The sequence below is a fragment of the Giraffa tippelskirchi genome, chromosome 6, assembly GCF_054371585.1.
Source record: "Giraffa tippelskirchi isolate mGirTip1 chromosome 6, T2T-mGirTip1v1.2.pri, whole genome shotgun sequence".
Lineage (NCBI taxonomy): Eukaryota > Metazoa > Chordata > Mammalia > Artiodactyla > Giraffidae > Giraffa > Giraffa tippelskirchi.
In genome coordinates, this window is record NC_137280.1 from 58,212,003 (window position 1) to 58,231,989 (window position 19,987).

General features: G+C 39.8%; 1 protein-coding gene across 7 annotated transcripts in view; it reads left to right on the plus strand.

Moving 5' to 3' along the window:
- SPIDR (scaffold protein involved in DNA repair) overlaps positions 1-19,987 on the plus strand; it is a 274,921-nt gene that overhangs the window by 98,121 nt on the left and 156,813 nt on the right. For all 7 annotated transcript variants that reach the window (XM_081498011.1, XM_081498004.1, XM_081498005.1 and 4 more), the window contains one exon: positions 11,648-11,748. In XM_081498011.1, coding sequence (XP_081354137.1) covers positions 11,648-11,748 — 101 coding nt within the window. The remainder of the gene's footprint in view (positions 1-11,647; positions 11,749-19,987) is intronic.

Genomic DNA, 19,987 nt, shown 5'->3' on the forward strand with positions numbered 1-19,987 from the left:
GATTGTGGTTGGCGAGAGCAAGGATTCACAGGCCTGAAACTGGCTGGTGTGTGTGTGAAGAACCATAGAAGCTAGGCTACAGAGGGCCAGCAGGATGTGTGCAGGAGTGCAGTAGAGCGTTGATCAGGCTTGATTGGGATCCAGTGTCTAAAAGAGATCCCAGAGAAAAAAGTGAGATGAGCTAGAGAATAATAGGGAAGACCCAATGGAGACAGAGAGGTTAGGAATAATCGCTGTGCATGTCCAGGGATGGAAGTGGGAGGAGACCTGTTTTGAATAAAGGAGCAGAGGGGAGACTAGAAGGATGTGACCGATCCAGTGGGATGGATATAGTCTGGTGAGTCTGTCGATGCCTGTTCACTGTTGGTTTTTTTTTTGACATAAAGTAAGACAGAATACATCATACCCGGAGTGAAGAAGTTATTAAATACCCTTAAATGAGAATGATGTCGTAGTCTCTTGAGAAAGCAGGAAAGGAATCTAATTAAAGGGATTGAAATGTCCTTTGCTCATGACTGAAGCAACTCCAGCAATATACAAATAGCTGATTTCTTCTTGTGATTTCTAAGTGATAACTGAGAGATGTCTGTTTTGTGGTTATTCTTTCAGAGTTACTGTGTTGAAATACTAAGAGTGCGGTTGGTGTGATTAGGGCTGTTTGTCTCGGGCATTAGACTGGAAGACTTTCTGTTGACACTAGGAGGAGCTTTACTGAACTTCCTGAGGGCCCATGGTTGCTGCCTGGAGCAGGTTTGCTGTGCTGCTTCGGAAGCAGGGGAAAGGTCACATGTTTCGGCTCATAGGCTGTTCTGTTTAGAGCATCATGTTTTCAGTTGAGAAAATCTCTTAACTAGTTGTCTAGTAATGATGAAAGAAAGACTTGTTGAAGTGAACTTTTATGAAAATGCTGCGGATACAGACATCTTGATAATCCTCACAGGGAAGGGTCACCAGCCATTGTCAGAGAAGTTCAGCCAGGGGTGGGGTAGGGGGCAGTCTGTGGAAAATCAAACTGCTATAAGGAAAAAGGCAGGTGTAAGTTACAGGTTTTCATTATGTAGCATGAATAAACTATTTATAAATGTGATTAAAAGGATTTTTTCTTTTTTTTGAACCTCAAGGACTAGCTAGCAAGATCAAGTTAAGTAGTTGTCATTTCAAGGCTGGAGAACACTGGCCCTCTCTCCTTGTGATTTGTCCTACAGGGAAATGTTAATTCAGTCTCTTTGGGCCTTCTTCCTTGTTTATTTATTTTTTCAAAATTATGCATTTATGTATTTATGGTTGTACTGGGTCCTTGTGCTCCATGTGGGCATTCTCTAGTTGCATGGAGTGTGGGCTACTCTTTATCGTGGTGCACAGGCTTCTCCTTGCAGTGGCTCCTCTTGCCGTGGAGCACGGGCTTCAGGAGCACCGTCATCAGTAGTTGCGGCTTGTGGGCCCTGGAGTGTGGGTACAGTAGTTGTGGCGCACAGGCTTAGTTGTTCCTTGGCATATGGAATCTTCCCAGACCAGGGATCGAACCCATGTCCCCTATGTTGGGAAGTGAGTTCTTATCCACTGAGCCACAAGGGAAGTCCTATTTTTATTTTTGTTGATTCATGGCACTGTTTGAGGCATAACTAATGAAAGTCGATCTAACATTGCTTTGATATTTTAGTTAGGTTGTCAGTAATAAGGCCATATCACCCCAGTCTTACGGTCAGGTGTTTTTTTTTTTTTTGCAGTGCTTGCTATATTTGACAGAAAGCAAAACTTGAAAATATTGTATAGTACGTTTATTTAAATTATTTTCTCTTTACCTGATTTCTTCACCTGGTAGAGTGTATTAAAAGTATGTAGTGATTCTTTTTCTGGAAATTAGTTAGAATGTTTTTGAATCTTTTTCTTTTTCAGTTCACATTTTATAGAAATGTTCAGCCTTGCTGAATTGATGCCGGTAATCTTTTCAGATATGGTACCAATCTATTTATTTTATGTAAAAAGATAATTGGACTATCTTAACTTGCTTAGTGAATTTATGAGATCCTCACCATAGACCCCACCCTGGCTCAGCAACATGCAATCAATGGGGAAGTTGTAACTCCCAACTACTCTGTGAGGAGCAGAGAATTTGGATCCAGTACGTAGCACCTCAACTTTTAAAACTTTCACTGAAAGGACCAGCCCCCCAAACACCTAGCTCTAAAAGCCAAAGGGGTTTGTGTCCATGAGACCCACCAGACTCTCAGTTCAGTCGCTCAGTTGTGTTCGACACTTTGTAACCCCACGGACTGCAACATGACAGGCTTCCCTGTCTATCACCAGCTCCCAGAGCCTATTCAAACTCATGTACATCAAGTCGGCCATGCCACCAGACTCTAGCAAATATAGATATAGTTCTTAATGGACTTACCAGGATTCCCTGTGGCTATTCCTCTAGGGCTCAGCCACCCACAGTGAGCTGACAAAAACATCTTCCATTCTTTCTCCCAGAGAGGCCTGTGTGCATATGATAAATGCTGTTGCCTGAGGATCAGTTCAGTTCAGTTGCTCAGTCACGTCCAACTGTTTGTGACCCGTGGACTGCAGCAAGCCAGGCTTCCCTGTGCATCACCAGCTCCTGGAGCTTGCTCAAACTCATGTCTATTGAGTCAGTGATGCCATCTGACCATCTCCTCCTACCTTCAGTCTTTTCCAGCATCAGAATCTTTTCCAATGAGTCTGTTCTTCACATCAGGTGGCCAAAGTATTGGAGTTTCAGCTTCAGCATCAGTCCTTCCAATGAATATTCAGGACTGATTTCCTTTAGGATGGACTGGTTGGATCTCCTTGCAGTCCAAGGGACTCTCAAGAGTCTTCTCCAACACCACAGTTCAAAAGCATCAATTCTTCAGCACTCAACTTTCTTTATAGTCCAACTCTCACATCCATACATGACTACTGGAAAAACCATAGCTTTGACTAGACAGACCTTTGTTGGCAAAGTAATGTCTCTGCTTTTTAATATGCTGTCTACCTACAAGACCTTCTAGAACTAACACCCAAAAAAGATGTCTTTTTCATCATAGGGGACTGGAATGCAAAAGTAGGAAGTCAAGAGATACCTGGAGTAACAGGCAAATTTGGCCTTGGACTACAAAACGAAGTAGGGCAAAGGCTAACAGAGTTTTGCCAAAAGAATGCAATGGTCATAGCAAACACCCTCTTCCAACAACACAAGAGAAGACACTACACATGGACATCACTAGATGGTCAATACCAAAATCAGATTGATTATATTCTTTGCAGCCAAAGATGGAGAAGCTCTATACAGTCAGCAAAAATAAGACCAGGAGCTGACTATGGCTCAGATCATGAACTCCTTATTGCCAAATTCAGACTTGAAGAAAGTAGGGAAAACCACTAGACCATTCAGGTATGACCTAAATCAAATCCTTTACCATTATACAGTGGAAGTGACAAATAGATTCAAGGGATTATATCTGATAGACTGAGTGCCTGAAGAACTATGAATGGAGGTTTGTGACATTGTACGGGAGGCAGTAATCAAGATCATCCCCAAGAAAAAGAAATCCAAAAAGGCAAAATGGTTGTCTGAGGAGGCCTTGCAAATAGCTGAGAAAAGAAGAGAAGTGAAAGGCAAAGGAGAAAAGGAAAAATATACCCATTTGAATGCAGAGTTCTAGAGAATAGCAAGGAGAGATAAGAAAGCCTTCCTCAGTGAGCAATGCAAAGAAATAGAGGAAAACAACAAAATGGGAAAGACTAGAGATCTCTTCAAGAAAATTAGAGATACCAAGGGAACATTTCATGCAAAGATGGGCACCATAAAGGACAGAAATGTTAGGGACCTAACAGAAGCAGAAGATATTAAGAGGAGGTGGCAAGAATAAACAGAAGAGCTATACAAAAAAGAGCTTTATGACCCAGATAACCATGATAGTGTGATCACTCATCTAGAGCCAGATATTCTGGAATGTGAAGTCAAGTGGGCTTTAGGAAGCATCACTATGGACAAAGCTAGTGGAGGTGATGAAATTCCAGTTGAGCTATTTCAAATCCTAAAAGATGATGCTTGAGAATGCTGTACTCAATATGCCAGCAAATTTGGAAAACTCAGCAGTGGCCACAGGACTGGAAAAGGTCAGTTTTCATTCCAATCCCAAAGAAAGGCAATGCTCAAAGGCAAAGAATGCTCAAACTACCACGCAATTGCCTGAGGATCAGGTTCTAATTTATCACACATCTAGGTTGCTGACTGCCATTCTTCTTGGAGACCTGGGAGGCCAGAAGGTGCCGTCTTCTCGCTCTCTCTCTACATCACTGTGGGTTGATGATGTCTCCTAGAAGAGGCTTGTGCACATGTCTGGCATTTCAGCTATAGTGACTGCCACCCAGAGGACATATGTTGATTGCCTGTGTCTGATGGCCAGCAGGACTGGTGTTTGTGGATTGCACAGGACAGTAGCAAACAAAGAAGCAGTTCTTATCTGGCTATCCCCAGAGCACTCAACACAGAGGGAGTGCACAGAAATGCCCAGCTCCCAGTATTTCCCTGAAAGAAGTTTACTTGTGTACTTTAAAAGCTGTTGACTGAGATTCTGCTTTTGGGACACTGATAGGTGTTGGTACACTCTCAACTTCCAGGAACCACTGAGAACAAAGAAGACATCTTGGATGTTCACAAAAGTTTGCGAGAACCAAGAACTCAGGCCTGGCTGAACAATAAGGTTGTTCTCCTAAACACATAGAGTCAAGCAAAATGAAAAATAAAAGGAATACATTAAAAAAAGAAAACGATAGAAAACTCTGGAAACAGACCTTAATGACAGAGACATAAATGATTTGCCTGAAAAGAGTTCAAAAATAATAGTCCTAAGGATGCTCACTGAGGTCAGGAGAACAATGCAATAGCAAAGTGAAAATTTTAAGAGATAGAAGATATAAGAAAGTACCAAATATAAGTCACAAAGCTGAAGAATGCAATGATTTCATTGAAAAACTGAGTGGAGGGTTTCAATAGCAGTGTAGATCTAGTGGAAGAATGACTCTGTGAACTCAAAAACAGGGGAGGAGAATTCATCCAGAGAGCCAAAAAGAGAGAGGAATGAAAAAGACTGAGGATACCTTCAGACTTGTAAGATAATGTCAAGTGGGCCAGTATTTCATTGTAGGGGTCTCAGAAGGAGAAGAGAGAAGCAGGCAGAAAGTTCATTCAAAGAAATAATGCCTGAAAGTTACCTATGATGGGTAGAGAAACAGACATCTAGATCCAGGAAGTCTAGAAGATTCTTAGTAAGTTGAATCCAAACAGACCCATGTCAAAACATATAATGAAATTATCAAAAGTTAAGGTAGATCATCGTAAAAACAGCAAGGGAACATCAGTGTCTTATGTACCAGGAAACCCAAGTAAAACTATGAGTAGATCTTTAGCACAGCATTGGCAAACAAGAAGTGTGTGGCATGATAAATCCAGTGTGCTGAAAGGGGAAAAAATGCCAGCGCAGAATACTGTACCCAGCAAAGTTGTCCTTCAGAGTTGAAGAAGAGATGAAACAAAAAAAGTTGAAGAAGTTCATCAGTTACACTAATCTAGCCTTACAGTAAGTGCTAAGGGACTTCTTCAAACTGAAAAGAGGGATGTTAAAAGTAATGGGAAACATGTCAGAATAAATCTCACTGGTAAATGTAAATATATCCTTATATTCAGAATATTCTAATTCTGTTATGGTGGTAAGTAAATCACCTCTATAGTATGAAAACTAAAAGACAAAAATATAACTACAATGCTTTGTTAATGGATACATATGATAAAAACATGTAAATTGTAGCATCAAAAACATAAAATGTCAGAGTGGGATAAAGTAAATGTATAGAATTCTAGTAAGCATTTGAACCTAAGTTGTTATCAGCTTCAAGTAGACTGCTTTAAATACCAGACGTATTATATAGCCTCGTGGTAACCACAGACTAAAAAAACCTATAATAGATAACAAAGTTAAAGAGAAAGGAATCAAAACATACCATAGAGAAAAATCAACAACTTGAAATGAAAGGGACAAAGAGAAGACAAAAGGAACAAAGGGTTACAGAAAACCGGAAAGCAATGAACAGAATGGCGACAGTAAATCCATATTTATCAGTAATTACTTTTGGTGTAAATGGACTAAATTCTCCAATCAAAAGACAAAGAGTAGCTGAATCGATTTTTTAAAGAAAAGTCCAACCAAATGCTGCTTGTAAGAAACTTCATCTTTAAGTAGAGAGAAACAGACTGTGAGTGTGAAGGGATGGAAAAAAATATTCCATGAAAATGGAAACCTAAAGAAAGAGGGTTAGCTCTACTTTTATCATACCGTATAGACATTGAGCCAGGAACTATAACAAGAGGCAAAGGAAATTATTTGCTAATGATGAAGTCAGCAGTGCATGAACAACCTAACTTTACACCTCAAAGAATCATATAAAGGAGAACAACTAGGCCCAAAGTTAGTAGAAGAAATAGTAAAAATCAGTAGAGAAATATATGGTATAGATTGAAAAGACAATTGAAAAGATTAGTGGAAATGATTAATATTGTTTTGAAAAAGCTAAACAAAATAGACACACACTTACCTAGATACAACAGAAAAAGGAGAAAAGTCTCAAAACTAGAACTAAAAAGGGAGTCATTATAACTAATACCATATAAATACAAAGAATTATGATAGGTACTATAAACAATTACATACCAACAAATTGGACAACCTAGAAGAAATGGATAAATCCTAGAAACATTCGACCTACCAAGACTGAATCAAGATAAAATTAAAAATTTGAGCAGAGGAACTACTAGCGAGATTGAAAGAAAGTGAGAGTTGCTCAGTCCTGTCTGACTCTTTTTCAACCCCACCGTCATTAGCCCGCCAGGCTCCTCTGTCCATGGGATTTCCCAGACAATACTTGAGTGGGTTGCTATTTCCTTCTCCAGGGGATCTTCCCTCCCCAGGGATCGAATCTGGGTTTCCTGCACTGCAGTCAGATTCTTTACCATCAGTAATCAAAAACCTCACAACAAATAAAAATCTAGGAACAGATGGCTTCACTATTTAATTCTGTCTCATAGTCAATGAAGAATTAATGCCAATATTTTTCAAACTCTTTCCAAAGATAGAAAAGGAGGGGACAACTGCAAACTCATTTTACATGGCCCTGATACGGAAATCAGACAAGGACACCTGAAGAAAAGAAAATTATAGACCAATATCCCTAATGAACATGGGTATAGAAATCCTTAATAAAGTATTGGCAAATCAGGTTCAACAGTATATTAAAAGGATTATGCATCATGATCAATTGGGATTGATTCTAGACATTCAAGGATTGTTCACTCTTCACAAATCAGTCAACATGATATATCACATTAAAAAGATAGAGAAAAAAATCATATCATTTCAATAGATGCAGAAAATGTTTTTATGGATATCAACATCCATTTATGAAAAAAACTTCCAACAAACTGGGTGTTAAGGGAGTGTGCCTTAACATTGTAAAAACCACAAAGTGCAAACCCACAGCCAACATCATACTTGACAGCGAAAAGGTCAAAGCTTTTCCTCTAATATTAAGAACAAGGATGTTCATTCATTCTTGTCACTTTTATTTAACACAGTACTAAAAGTCCTAGCCACAGTAATTAGGCAAGAAAGAGAAATAAAAGACATCTAAATATCAGAAGAATTAGAGCTTGTCTTACTGACAGATGACATGATACTATACAGGAAAACATAAAGACTCACTAAAAAAACTGTGAGAAGTAGTAAATAAATTCAGTAAAGGATACAAAATCAGTATAGATCTACTTCATTTTTTTGTGCTTTGCTTCATTGTATTTTGCAAATATTGTGTGTTTTTGTTTTACAGTTTGAAACTTTGTGGCAACCCTGTGTTTTTCTGCCATTTTTAGTAGCATTTTAAAATTAAGATATATACATTTTTAAGACATAATGCTGTTGTACATTTAATAGAGTACTGTATAGTGTAAACTTAATTTTTACATCTATGAGGAAACCAAAAAGTTCCTTGTGATTTGCTTTATTATGATAATAAATTCTTTGTGTTGGTCTGGAACCAAGTCCCCAGTATCTCTGTGTACAAAAATCAGTTGCTTTTCTGTATGCTAACCGTAAACCTATCCAAAATCAAAATTAAGAAAACAATCCTATTTTACAGTTCCATCAAAAAGAATAAAATACTTGGGAATAAATTTAACCAAGGAGGTTAAAAAAAAAATACACTGAAAATTATGACATTGGTGAATGAAATTGAGGAAGACAAAAATAAATGGAAAGTTATTCTGTGCTCATGGATGTAAAGAGTTAATATGATTAAAATGTCCACACTACCCAGAGCTATCTACAGATTCAGTGCAACCCCTATCCGAATTCCAATCCTAAACTTTATGCGGATCCACAGAGACCCCAAATAGCCAAAGCAATCTTGAGAAAGATGAGCAAAGTTAGCAGCATCACACTTCCGGATTTCAAACCATATTACAAAGTGGTAGTGGAACATGATAGAGAGTCCAGAAGTAAGCCTGTGCATATATGGTCAATTAACTCATAACTGTGGAGCCACAAATATACTATGGGTAGAGGATAGTCTCTTCAGTAGTGTTGGGAAAATTCTACAGCCACATACAAAAGAATGAAACTGAACCCCTGTCTTACACCACACATTAAAACAACTCAGGTGTTAGACTTCAGCGGAAGACCTGAAAACATAGAAGTCTTAAATGAAAACATAGGTGGTAATCTCTTTCACCTTGGTCCTGGTGATGGATTTTGGGGATTTGACACCAAAAGAAAATCTAAAAAAGCAAAAATAAGCAAGTGGAATTTTTCAAAAGAGAAAGCTTCTGCAGAACAAAGGAAACCAGAAGCAAATGAAAAAGGCAACCTACAGAATGGAAAAAAATACTTGCAAATCATATCTGATAAAGGTTAATATCCAAAACATATAATTAACTCATGCAACTCAATAGCAAAAATATCAAACCGTCTGCTTTTAAAAATGAGCAGAAGAATTGAATAGACATTTTCCAAAGAAGACATTCAAGTGACCAAAGATGTGAGAAAAGGTGTTCAACATCGGTCTTCATCAGGTAAATGCAAGTCCAAGCTCACTGAGATGCCACCTAACACCTGTCAGAATGACTGTCATTAAAAAGACAAGCCATGACGAGTGCTGGCCAGGATGCAGAGAAACGGGAACCCTTGTGGGCTGTTGGTGGTGGTGTAAATGGTGCAGCCACTATGGAAAACAGTCTGGGGGCTCTGAGAAAATTGAGTAGATCCTTCCATACTATCCAGCAGTCCCACTTCTGGGAATGTATTCATACGAAAAGAGTGAAAACTTTTAGTCATAAAGTGAGTAAGTTATGAGGATCTGATGTAAGCATGGTGACCGTTATTCAGAACGCTACATCGTACAACTGAAATTTGCCAAGAATGGAGTTTAAATGTTTACATCAAAAAAGGAAAAAAGATAAATATGTGAAGTGGTGGATCTATCAGTTGAGTAAATGGGGGAGGATCCTTTCACAAGTATACATATATCAAATCACCACTGTATATACTGTATGTACTTTACAAATTTATTTGTCAAATATGTCTCAATAAAATTGAAAAAAAAATTATTTTGCGTATATTATAGCAGAGTCTTATTGAATTTTTTTTTTTTTTTTAATATACAAGAGATTTTTACTGGAACTGTGATCGTTGACTAGAGGTCATGGTGTTTCCATTCCTGAGTTCTGGTGTACCTGCTCAGAATTCCCTGCAGGAATTTTTGGAACAGAGGAATCCTGTGACCTGTGACTAAAGCCTGGGCGGGAATGCAGGTTCTCTCTCAGGCTTCATATGCTCCCGCATGTGGAGGACAGTTTTGCATTCATTCATTTTTATTCTTGATTTTTACCTTTCAATCCTAAAATTCCTGAAGTTCACTTGTAAGATAATGCTTTCAGACTGTATTTTGTCTTTTTTTTCTTCTCCCTTAAAGTCATAAGTTTGAAAACAAACATTTGGTAAATAATTAGATCGTTGTGCAGAGAATACGGTCTTCTGCTTTTGTATGTATTTTTAGTATCTTTAAGTAGCAAGTATTCCTGAAGAGCCAGTGGTTGTATCACTGAGTGTGAGCTTGTGATCTCTGGAGCCAGACTGCCTGGTGTGCACCCAGCTGTGCCGCTCAGCAGATGTCTCACCTTGTGCAGTTTTGCACACTCAGTGCTTCTGTTTATCACGTGTAACGTGAGGATGACAATAGTGCCTGCTTTCATAGTGTTGTTTAGAGGGAGTTTACAGATTAGTCACTTCATGTAAACAGAATGATTTGAAGAAGGGCTTACCTATATATAAAGTAGAGATGCTTTGGCATATATATGATTGTGAGAATTTTTTAAAATTTCCAGTTATATATACTGCTCTCACACACACATATTCAGAAATAATGAGTGCTTATAGAAAAAAACTACCTAATAGGAAAATGAAGTAATTTTTAGTGATAATATATATAATGTATATTAAAATGAGGTCTTTTAGTCACTGTGGAAAGAGTGCAGGGTGCAAGTAAAAATCTAACAGAGGCAGTAATGGCAGTGATTAGCATTTCTTGAAGACTGACTAAATGCCAAACACAATGTCCTTTCTGTTTCCTCATCTGGCTAGTTATACAATATTGAAGAATTTTCCTGACCTCTCTCTGAGCTCTGACTTTTTTCATGTATGAGGTGGGTATTGATATCTGTTGTTTCTACATCAAAGGAATATTATTAGAATAAAATGAGATAATGTAGTGAAATGACCAGTGAATGTAATTTTATGAGATAATATATTGATGACTTACATAGTCAAATGGTGATTAACAGCTGATCATGGTTTCTCTTGTGGTCACAGATACGTTAGGAACTGCTGACTTTTCTGAATGTAGGTAATTCATGGAAAAACCCAAAGGAACTTTATAATTTATCTGTGTATCTATTTATTCATTGATAGATCAAGTCTCTTGTGAAGTGCCTGTGTATCCTTTGTTATGAGTCATCTTCCTGCCATTCATGGAAGTTTTTTCCTTTGTATAATGTTGATATTCTTGCTGTATTTACAGTTAATAATCACTTATCTCTAGGTCAAGTAATGAGCTCATACCCAGATCCTCTTATTTGAGTGTTCTGCCTGTCAATTGGATGCAGGTTTTGTTCTTGATTACAACTCTAAACTCATTTTACACTTACCTTTTTGCCCGTCTGCGGATTAGACTATAAGTTCCACCGTGATGTGGCTTGTTGCCTTCTTCACATCCTTGGCACCTGTGCTTGGCTCAGCATAGCAGGAAACACATAATCAGTATATATGTATGGAGTAAGTTAACTAAGAAAGAATAGTCAGAAAGTCAGACTCATCTCAGAGGAGCCCACATTTCTAAGAATCAGAAAATTGATCATCCAAGAAGTCTTAAAAAAGGAGATAACTAACATAGAAGGATTTGACCTGTAGGAAGAGAGTGTAATGCCAAACAAGTTAAAACTTGCATGCCCTGATTGGAGGGTATAAGGTATAAATGTTCCAACTGTTCTGAAGCTTTTCTTTTCACTAAACTTAATACATTAAAATTTGTTGAACAGAGGCGGGCTCGCAGAAAGACTAAATGGACTGCAGAATCGAGAGAGATCTGCCATTTCTTTGTGGAGACATCAGGGACTTTCTTACCAAAAGACACTTTCAGGTAAGGCTTGCACTGGCATATGTGAGTAAAGAATATGCCAGGTAAAAGTATTTTTACATTAAAATATATATAAAGTTGATCGTTACTATTTTAACTCTTTTTTCTCTAGGTGCCAAAGATCTGAGTTGGAGGGTTCTGTATTACCTCTGTTTCTTGCTTTATCTGTTTCAGTAGCTTTCTGATTTTTGTGACTGTGACCCATAGTAAGCAGTACATCTTACTGCATCTCTTAATACACACACAACATTCACACATATCACACACATCACACACACCTGAAACAGACATTCAGTAAACACTAACTTAACATTCACACATATCACTCACACATAGACACACACCTGGAACATTCACACATACACACACACACCTGAAACAGACATTCAATAAACACTAACTTCAGTAGTATCCCAAGTCCTCGTCTCACTAAATTGTTGTAGAACCCTTCTAATGGGGTGCGGCATGCAGCTTAAAAGTTGCTACTACAACTTCTCATTATAGTGAATTAACCAGATGGTCAAGACCAGAGCTGAGAGAGTATCTTCTGGAGGTTGGACAAGAAAAAGACCAAATGAAACAAGTATGACTGGGTGCTGAGACTGAAGGGAACAGATGAGCTTTTGTTTGGCTCATCAACACCAGATAGCTTATTTGGAATCTTCCTTTTGTTTTCTTTTCTTTCATTTGAGAATAGAAGGTACTTACTTATATGATGAATAAAAGAGAAAAGCAAAATTAAAAGACAGACAAAAATTAGCTATTAATTTGAAAATATGAATAAGACCAACTCCAATAGATTGTTCTTTTAGAAATCTCCGTATTTAGGAATTTGGATTTTGTTTTTCTCTTTGATGAATTTCTTATTTTTCAGACCTATGAATCCTCTCCTTGATATTTGTAATAAGTTGTATCTTTTTCTTTACTTTTGATATACCTCACTATAAGCATATATTAGGAAGAACATTTCACTGGTGTTTTGTTTCCTTTGTGGCCTGGCAGAAGACTTTTTTTTCTTTCAAGTAAAAAAGTATTTTCTCACTTCTGTATGTTTATAGCAACTGAATAAATAAGAGAAAAAATTGCAAATATTAAATAGAGGTAATTCCCTGTCTCCTCAATCCTAGGAACTGACATGTAGTGAACAGCTGAAATTCAGGGATGGACTCATGGGGTATCTCGGTGATACCCCTCTGGGCCTTGAGCCTATTATACAGAGTGAAGTAAGTCAGAGAAAAACAAATATCGTTTATTAACATGCATATGTGGAATCTAGAAAAATAGTACTGATGAACCTATTTGCAGGGAAGAAATGGATACGCAGAGAATGTACTTGTGGACATATCATGGGGAAGGAAAGGGAAGTATGAATTGAGAAAGTAGCATTGACATATATACACTACCATGGGTAAAACTGAGCTAATGGGAAGCTGCTGAATAACACAGGAAGCCCAGCCTGGTGCTTTGTGACAGCCTAGAGGGGTAGGGTAGGAGGAGAGAGGGAGAGGATATATATATATAATAGACATATATATATATATATATATATAATTATGGCTTATTTGCGTTGTTGTACAGCAGAAACCATCACAACACTGTAAACCAATTATCCTCCAATTAAAAAATATTTTTAAAAATGAGGCTGATTTTCCCAGTGAGGCAGCTGTTACAACGCAGGGTAACAAGATGGCTCTTGTCCTTGAGCATCATTAGCTGTGAGCACTCAGAAGTTTCATCTCCAGGGGCACAGCGGGTTTCCTGGGTGCTGTTCCTGGAGCCCTCCTCGCCTTTGGCTGTGCCCCTGAGGCACCGGAAGCCTCCAGAGTAGTGGCTCCTGTGGAGTGGGGCTCCCTTGGCCTTGCTGGAGTGAGAAGCCAGAAATCTGGCCCCTGCCTCTTTCTCACTGCTTCCCAGGGACCCCTCTAAGACTAGGGAGGCCCCTGAAACAGGGTCGTGTTCAAGACTCCCCACTTGAGTGGTCAAGAGAGGAAGAAGGAATGACAGGGCCAGCATCTTCTATACAGTGACAGTGATGTGAGCCCGCAGAACCAGGAATTTTGTGTAGATATGTGTTGTCTCCTTGTGTTGTGCTGTGGTTAGTTGCTCAGTAGTGTCTGACTCTTTGCAACCCCATAGTCTACAGCCTGTCAGGCTCCTCTGTCCTTGGGGATTCTCTAGGCAGGAATACTGGAGTGGATTGCAATGTCCTTCTTAATTTCTTTATTGCAGTATTTTCTCATAATTAAAAAGTGTCTTGGTGTTAGTTAATGGTTGATTATTTCTGCCAAACCTAGTTAGTTGGTAAACTAAGATCCCTCAATTACTTGAAAAAAATACTTGATAGAAAATACATATGACTTGGTCTAAGTATTCTAACACTGAGAGTTTAAAGCTATGAAAGAGAGGTGTATGGTTGGCTGTGTATTTAATTTGGCTGATTTTTGGCAGTATTGTGCCTGTTAAATTTTTAGTTTCTGTGAGGACATGGGGTTTTTGACGTAATATGACAAGTTTACAAACAATGCATGTTTGTTCAGATTTATGGAATGAGAATGACATCGCCTGAAACAGGTTGCAGTTTCCTAGTTCAAAGTCTTAAACTCATTTAAAATGTTTTCTTGAACTCCTCGATCTATCTTACTTACTTACCCTTTGCTTCAAGTGAAGGGACCCTGTCTGTGACCTGCTCAGTGTGGGTCAGCTCCAGGGTGCTAAGGAGGTCTAGCTGCAGTTCTTTTTCTTAACTTCCGCTTTCCTCTGGGGTCAAGGGGGCTGCCTCTGGAGTATTTCTAGCTTCCCTCTGACCAGTAAAACCAGAAAGCCGATTAATGTCTAAGCTTTATTTTTTCCCCTTTTTATATCCAAACCCACATTAAGGTATGGCAGTGGTATTTAACATTGCTCTTTGTAGTCATGGGCAAGAGGAATTCACATTAATACTCTTGAGTTATTTCAGTCAGCAAACAAACTATGATACTAGTTTACCCACTGTTAGAACTGTGACTTCATATCCCAAATGACTGTACTTTCCAGTGGTCATTGTAAGTATAAGTTAGTAGAAAAGAGTTCATATGATCAAATTATTTCATAATTATGTTAAAATATTGATGGGACCTGAGAGAGAGAGGAAGGGATACTGACACCAAACTCAACTCTCCAGCTAATGGGTGTCATCCCTTAGCTGTTTCTGCCACATCTATTTTTTATCTCTTGTGAGTTTTTCTACCTAAAAACTGATGTAATGAGATTTGGTGGCACAGCAGAATTAAATGATGCTTTCAGATTCCTTGTAAGTTTATTTAATCTGTGCTTTCTCCATTTCTTTTTACATGAAAAGAAAAACAGTAATTCTACAGGTTCTTTTCTCATAGAGCTGAGGTTTAAAAGAATCTTTATTTCTGTTTTCTTTTGTAAATTATCCAAAAATAAGACTGCAAAGCAAGCCCATTCTAAATGAATTATATAGTGCGTAACACATATTTGCTGTTGAATTCCGCACGTGGCTCAATGAATAAAAATTCATTCATAGAGTTAAAGTGGGACCTCATTAATGACAAAAATTATCTGTATGTTCAAAACGCTAGTTTCGACCTTTAGAAAAGCACTGATATTGGCAAGGCAGCATTCTCTTTGGCTTGCTCAAGCAGTTGTCGTTTTACCCTCCAGCTTAGTTCAGTATCGTGTTGACCTTTGTCCTGATGTGAAATCTTGAGTGTGTCATCGTAACCTTTTCACCAGTCTAGCTTTCCAAACTCCCTCAGCTCATTTTTACTTTCAGAGAGGTTGTAATTTCCACTTGGGAGCTTGGTGCCTGAAGGAGCCTGCTTGAAAGTGGGAGTCCAGGCTTGACTGCCCTTGTCTCCCCAGAAGATGGTGAGGAAGGGGAGTGAGTCGGCTGACTTGGTGGCCTGCTCCCCAGCTGTGCCCCATAAGTGTTGCTGCAGGAAGGTGGTCTTAGAGTGGGTGGCTGCTTATCACACAATGCTCCTAAGCTTTCCGAACACATTCTGTTATAAAATAGGAAACTTTTCAGCCCGCGTGCAGAATAAGTAAGTTCTTGGATTAGTAAAATGCCTTATAAAGTTTGGAAAACAAATTGGAAACTGCCTTTGTGCTGTGACGGCGATTCACGAGGGTAGCAACTTGAGCACAGCCGCTTCCATCCCCTGTGACGCTGCTCCATCTCCACCAGTATGCGGAAGTGGTCATTCCTCGGAGCTGTGTTCACGTGGCCTTCACGCAGCTGGTCGCCCTTCCTTCAGGGACACGCTCCCTCCTGGTCTGCCTCCTCCCATGTACACTTTCCTCCTGTGTGACTCCTTTGTGTGTAGCTTCAGCAGGTGTTCATCAGGCTTCTGCTTTGACCTCTTCTGTTCTGTGTCCCCTTCATGGATAATCTAGGATGTCCATGCCAACCCCCCAACTCCCAGGACTGCTGGGCAGTCTGGAAACTGTCCTGTGGCCTTTCCTGGCCCAGCGACAGCACCACCGGCACCTCAGTGCCTGCAGACCCAGCGGACCGGTGTGCCTGCCACCTGCTGCCCCAGCCCACACACCGAGTGTCTTCCATGGGCTCTCTTTTTTTTTTTTTTCCCATAGTCTGTCTTGTACATGTTTTCAGCCCATCAAGTCCCTCAGTGCTGGTGATTCTACCTCACAACTCTCTCTCAGGTCAGACCTCTTCAGCGATCCCATCTGCCACGAGCTCAGGCCCCTGTCCCCTTGCACCTGGATTGCTGTGTCAGCTCCCGCCTGGTCTCCCTGCCCCTGCCTGTCCTCATTTTCAGCCTGTCGGGGTCATTATCCTAAGAGGCATATCTGCTGTCACTTGTCTGCTTTAAAAAAATGTCAATTGACTGCCTCTGTGTTGGAGTAGTGTCCCTCACCGTCGGAGTCTGTGGTGTGAGCTTTCTTGGTCCGGGTCTCGGACCACCCAACTAGTTATTTCTCACATACATACCACCCTGCACCGGTCACAGCCACCCTGCACCTGCCATGTCTTTCATGATAGCCACTTGACCACCAGGCCCAGTACACTTTTCTCTGTTGGTAGTTACACTGCTGGCATCCTGTTGTTCAGTAGTTACACCAAGTAAAAGTAAATCCTAGCTCTGCAAAGTGCCACAAGGATGTGCAGTGCTAACTCCGACCCTGAGCTGTGCCCGGGGACTCAGCAGATGTTTATGAAGTAAATAAATGGTGTCAGTGGTAAACTTTAAAATTTTCCATGACACCAGAGTGCAGAAATGGTCCTAGCTCTGCTGGAGCTGAAGGCCCCTGCAGGTCACTTGATCTGTACCTCTTTCTTTCCTGAGAAAACCTGTCATAGTCAAACCTTTGGTGATTTCTCCTTGAGATCCTGTGTTGCCATTGTCTACCGTTCCCACGTGAAGTCATCCTCCGAATGCTTCCCCTCAGGCTCTCTGGTGATTGTACTCCCTGATCTCTCCATGTGTGCCCTTTGAGAGATGATAAACTTTTTTGATATCATCTCATTTTAACCCTTCAGCTGATTTCTCTCCTTTTCCCTCTCCTTCCCTCTCCTCCCTCTTGGGGTCTATTACAGTGTCCTTGGAAAGGGGATAGCACCCAAGACCAAAATACCTGCTCTTCTTTAGTAGTTGTGAATTCACTGTAATTCCTGCTGGAACATACACTGCTTTGTCTAATTATTGATACTGCCTGTGTGTGTGCTCAGTCGTGTCCAACTCTTTGTGAGCCTGTGAACTGTTGTCCGCCAGACTCTTGTCTATGGACTTTACCAGGCAGGAATACTGGAGTGGGTTGCCATTTCCTCCTCTAGGGGATCTTCCCAACCCAGGGATCAAACCCACATCTCTTGTGTCTCCTGCATTGGCAGGCGGATTCTTTACCACTACACCACCTGGGAAGCTTGCCTATTTTGACCCAATTTAAAGTGGCTTAACTGATAGATTAGAAGTTCTTTACCAGACTATCCCTTATGAATAGTTCTCAGAGAGTGGGAGGGGGTTGGGGTTGCTATTGGAGTAAGTATCAAGAGTGACAGAGCAGTAGGGACGCCCTGGATTCTGCCCACACGTCAGTACACGTGTTTTTAGTTCTCTTTACTGCAGGGTTTTCAGCGTGTTCTGCACAGATGCACATGCACTCTAGCCTCCCTCAGGATGGCTTAGAGAAGATGGATCTGAGCTCTAAATTCTAGAGGACTCTGCTAGTTAATAACTGTCCAGAAGTAGTAATTTGCTGTTTTGTAGTTGGGTTCCTAAAATTTTTCTCAAGACATTTGTTTGCTTTACAGCTGATGTTAAAATATATAAAAAATAGAGATATTTAACAGCCCTGTGACCTTTTAAAAGTTGTTTTCAGTGTGATTTTTAATTTTTTTTTATTTTGAGGAAAATTGCTTTACAGTGTTGGGATGATTTCTGCCATACAATAATGCAAATCAGCCGTAATTATACATGTATCCCTTCCCTCTTGAGCCTCCCTCCCCTTCCCTCATCTGACCCCTCTAGGTAGGTCATTGCAGCGTGCCAGGCTGTACTCCCTGTGTTATACAGCAGCTTCTCACCAGCTGTCTACTTTTCACATGGTAGTGTATGTATGTCAGTGCTACTATCTCAATTGATCCCACTCTCTCCTTCCCCCATTGTGTCCACAAGTCTGTTCTCTATATCTGCATCTCCATTCCTTCCCTGCAAATAGGTTCATCAGTAGTGTTTTTCTAGATTCCATATATATGCTGATGCATATATATATATAAACAGTATTTGTTTTTCTCTTTCTGACTTCACTCTGTATAATAGGTTCTAGCTTCATCCCCCCACTACAACTGACTCAAATTCATTCTTTTTATGGCGGAGTAATATTCCTTAGTACATATGTACCACGTCTTCTTTATCCATTCACCTGTCAGTGGACATTTAGGTTGTTTCCATGTCCTGGCTATTGTAACTAGTGCTGCAATAAACACTGGGGTACATGTGTCTTTTTGAACCATGGATATGTCCAATAGTGGGATTGCTGGGTCATATGGTAGTTTTATTCCTAGTTTTTTTTTTTTTAAGGAATCTCCATAGTGTCTATATAAATTTACATTTCCACCAACAGTGAAGGAGGGTTCCCTTTTCTCCACACCCTCTCCACCGTTTATTGTTTGTGGATTTTTTGATGATGGCCAGTCTGACTGCTGTGAGGTGATACATCTTTGCAGTTTTGATTTTCATTTCTCTAATAATGAGTAATATTGAGTATCTTTTGAGCATCTTTTCATGAATTTATTGGCCATTTGTATGTCTTCTTTGGAGAAATGTCTATTTAGGTCTTCTGCTCATTTTTTGATTGGGCTGTTTGTTTTTCTGATATTGAGCTGTATGAGCTGCTTATATATTTTGGAGATTAATCTTTTGTCAGTTGTTTCATTTGCAATTATTTTCTCCCATTCTGAGGATTGTCTTTTCATCTTGTTTATAGTTTCCTTTGCTGTGCAAAAGCTTTTATGTTTTATTAGGTCCCATTTGTTTATTTTTGTTTTTATTTCCCTTACTCTAGGAGGTGGGCAATGTGATTTTTGAACACCATTTTAATACTGTTTTCTGGGCCAAAAATATTACCTGCAATACTATGAAGGAAAGTTTTTAAACAAGGAAGTTTTCAATAAAGAAGACCTTGCTTTATGTGTACTTAGAGTGGAAGGGTCAGTTTGTACATCAGGTGGTCCCATACACAGCTCACCTTTGGAAATCTAACCTGTACTAGACCCTGTGTCAGCTTGGGCAGCTGTAACTTAGTACCACAGACTGGGCGGCTGGACAGCAGACGTTATTGCTCACAGCTCTGGAGCCCGAAATTCTGAAATCAGGGAGCTGGAAAGATCTAGTTCTAGTGAGGCTCTCTTCCTGGCTTTTAGGCTGCCATCTGGCTGTGTGCTTATGCAGAGAGAGAAAGAGAGAGAGAGAGGGATCTGGTTCTTTAGTTTCTCTTCTTATTATAAGGGCACTTTGGCCATCTGATGTGAGGAGCTGACTCATTGGAAAAGGCCCTGATGCAGGGAACAGTTGAAGGCAAAAGAAGAAAGGGATGACAGAGGGTGAGACGGTTGGGTGGCATCACCGACTCAAAGGGCATGACTTTGAGCAACCTCCGAAAGATAGTGAAGCACAGGGAAGCTGGTGTGCTGCTGTCCATGGGGTTACAAAGAGTCAGACATGACTTAGAAATTGAACAACAACAAAGGATACTAATCCTTTAAAATCAATGC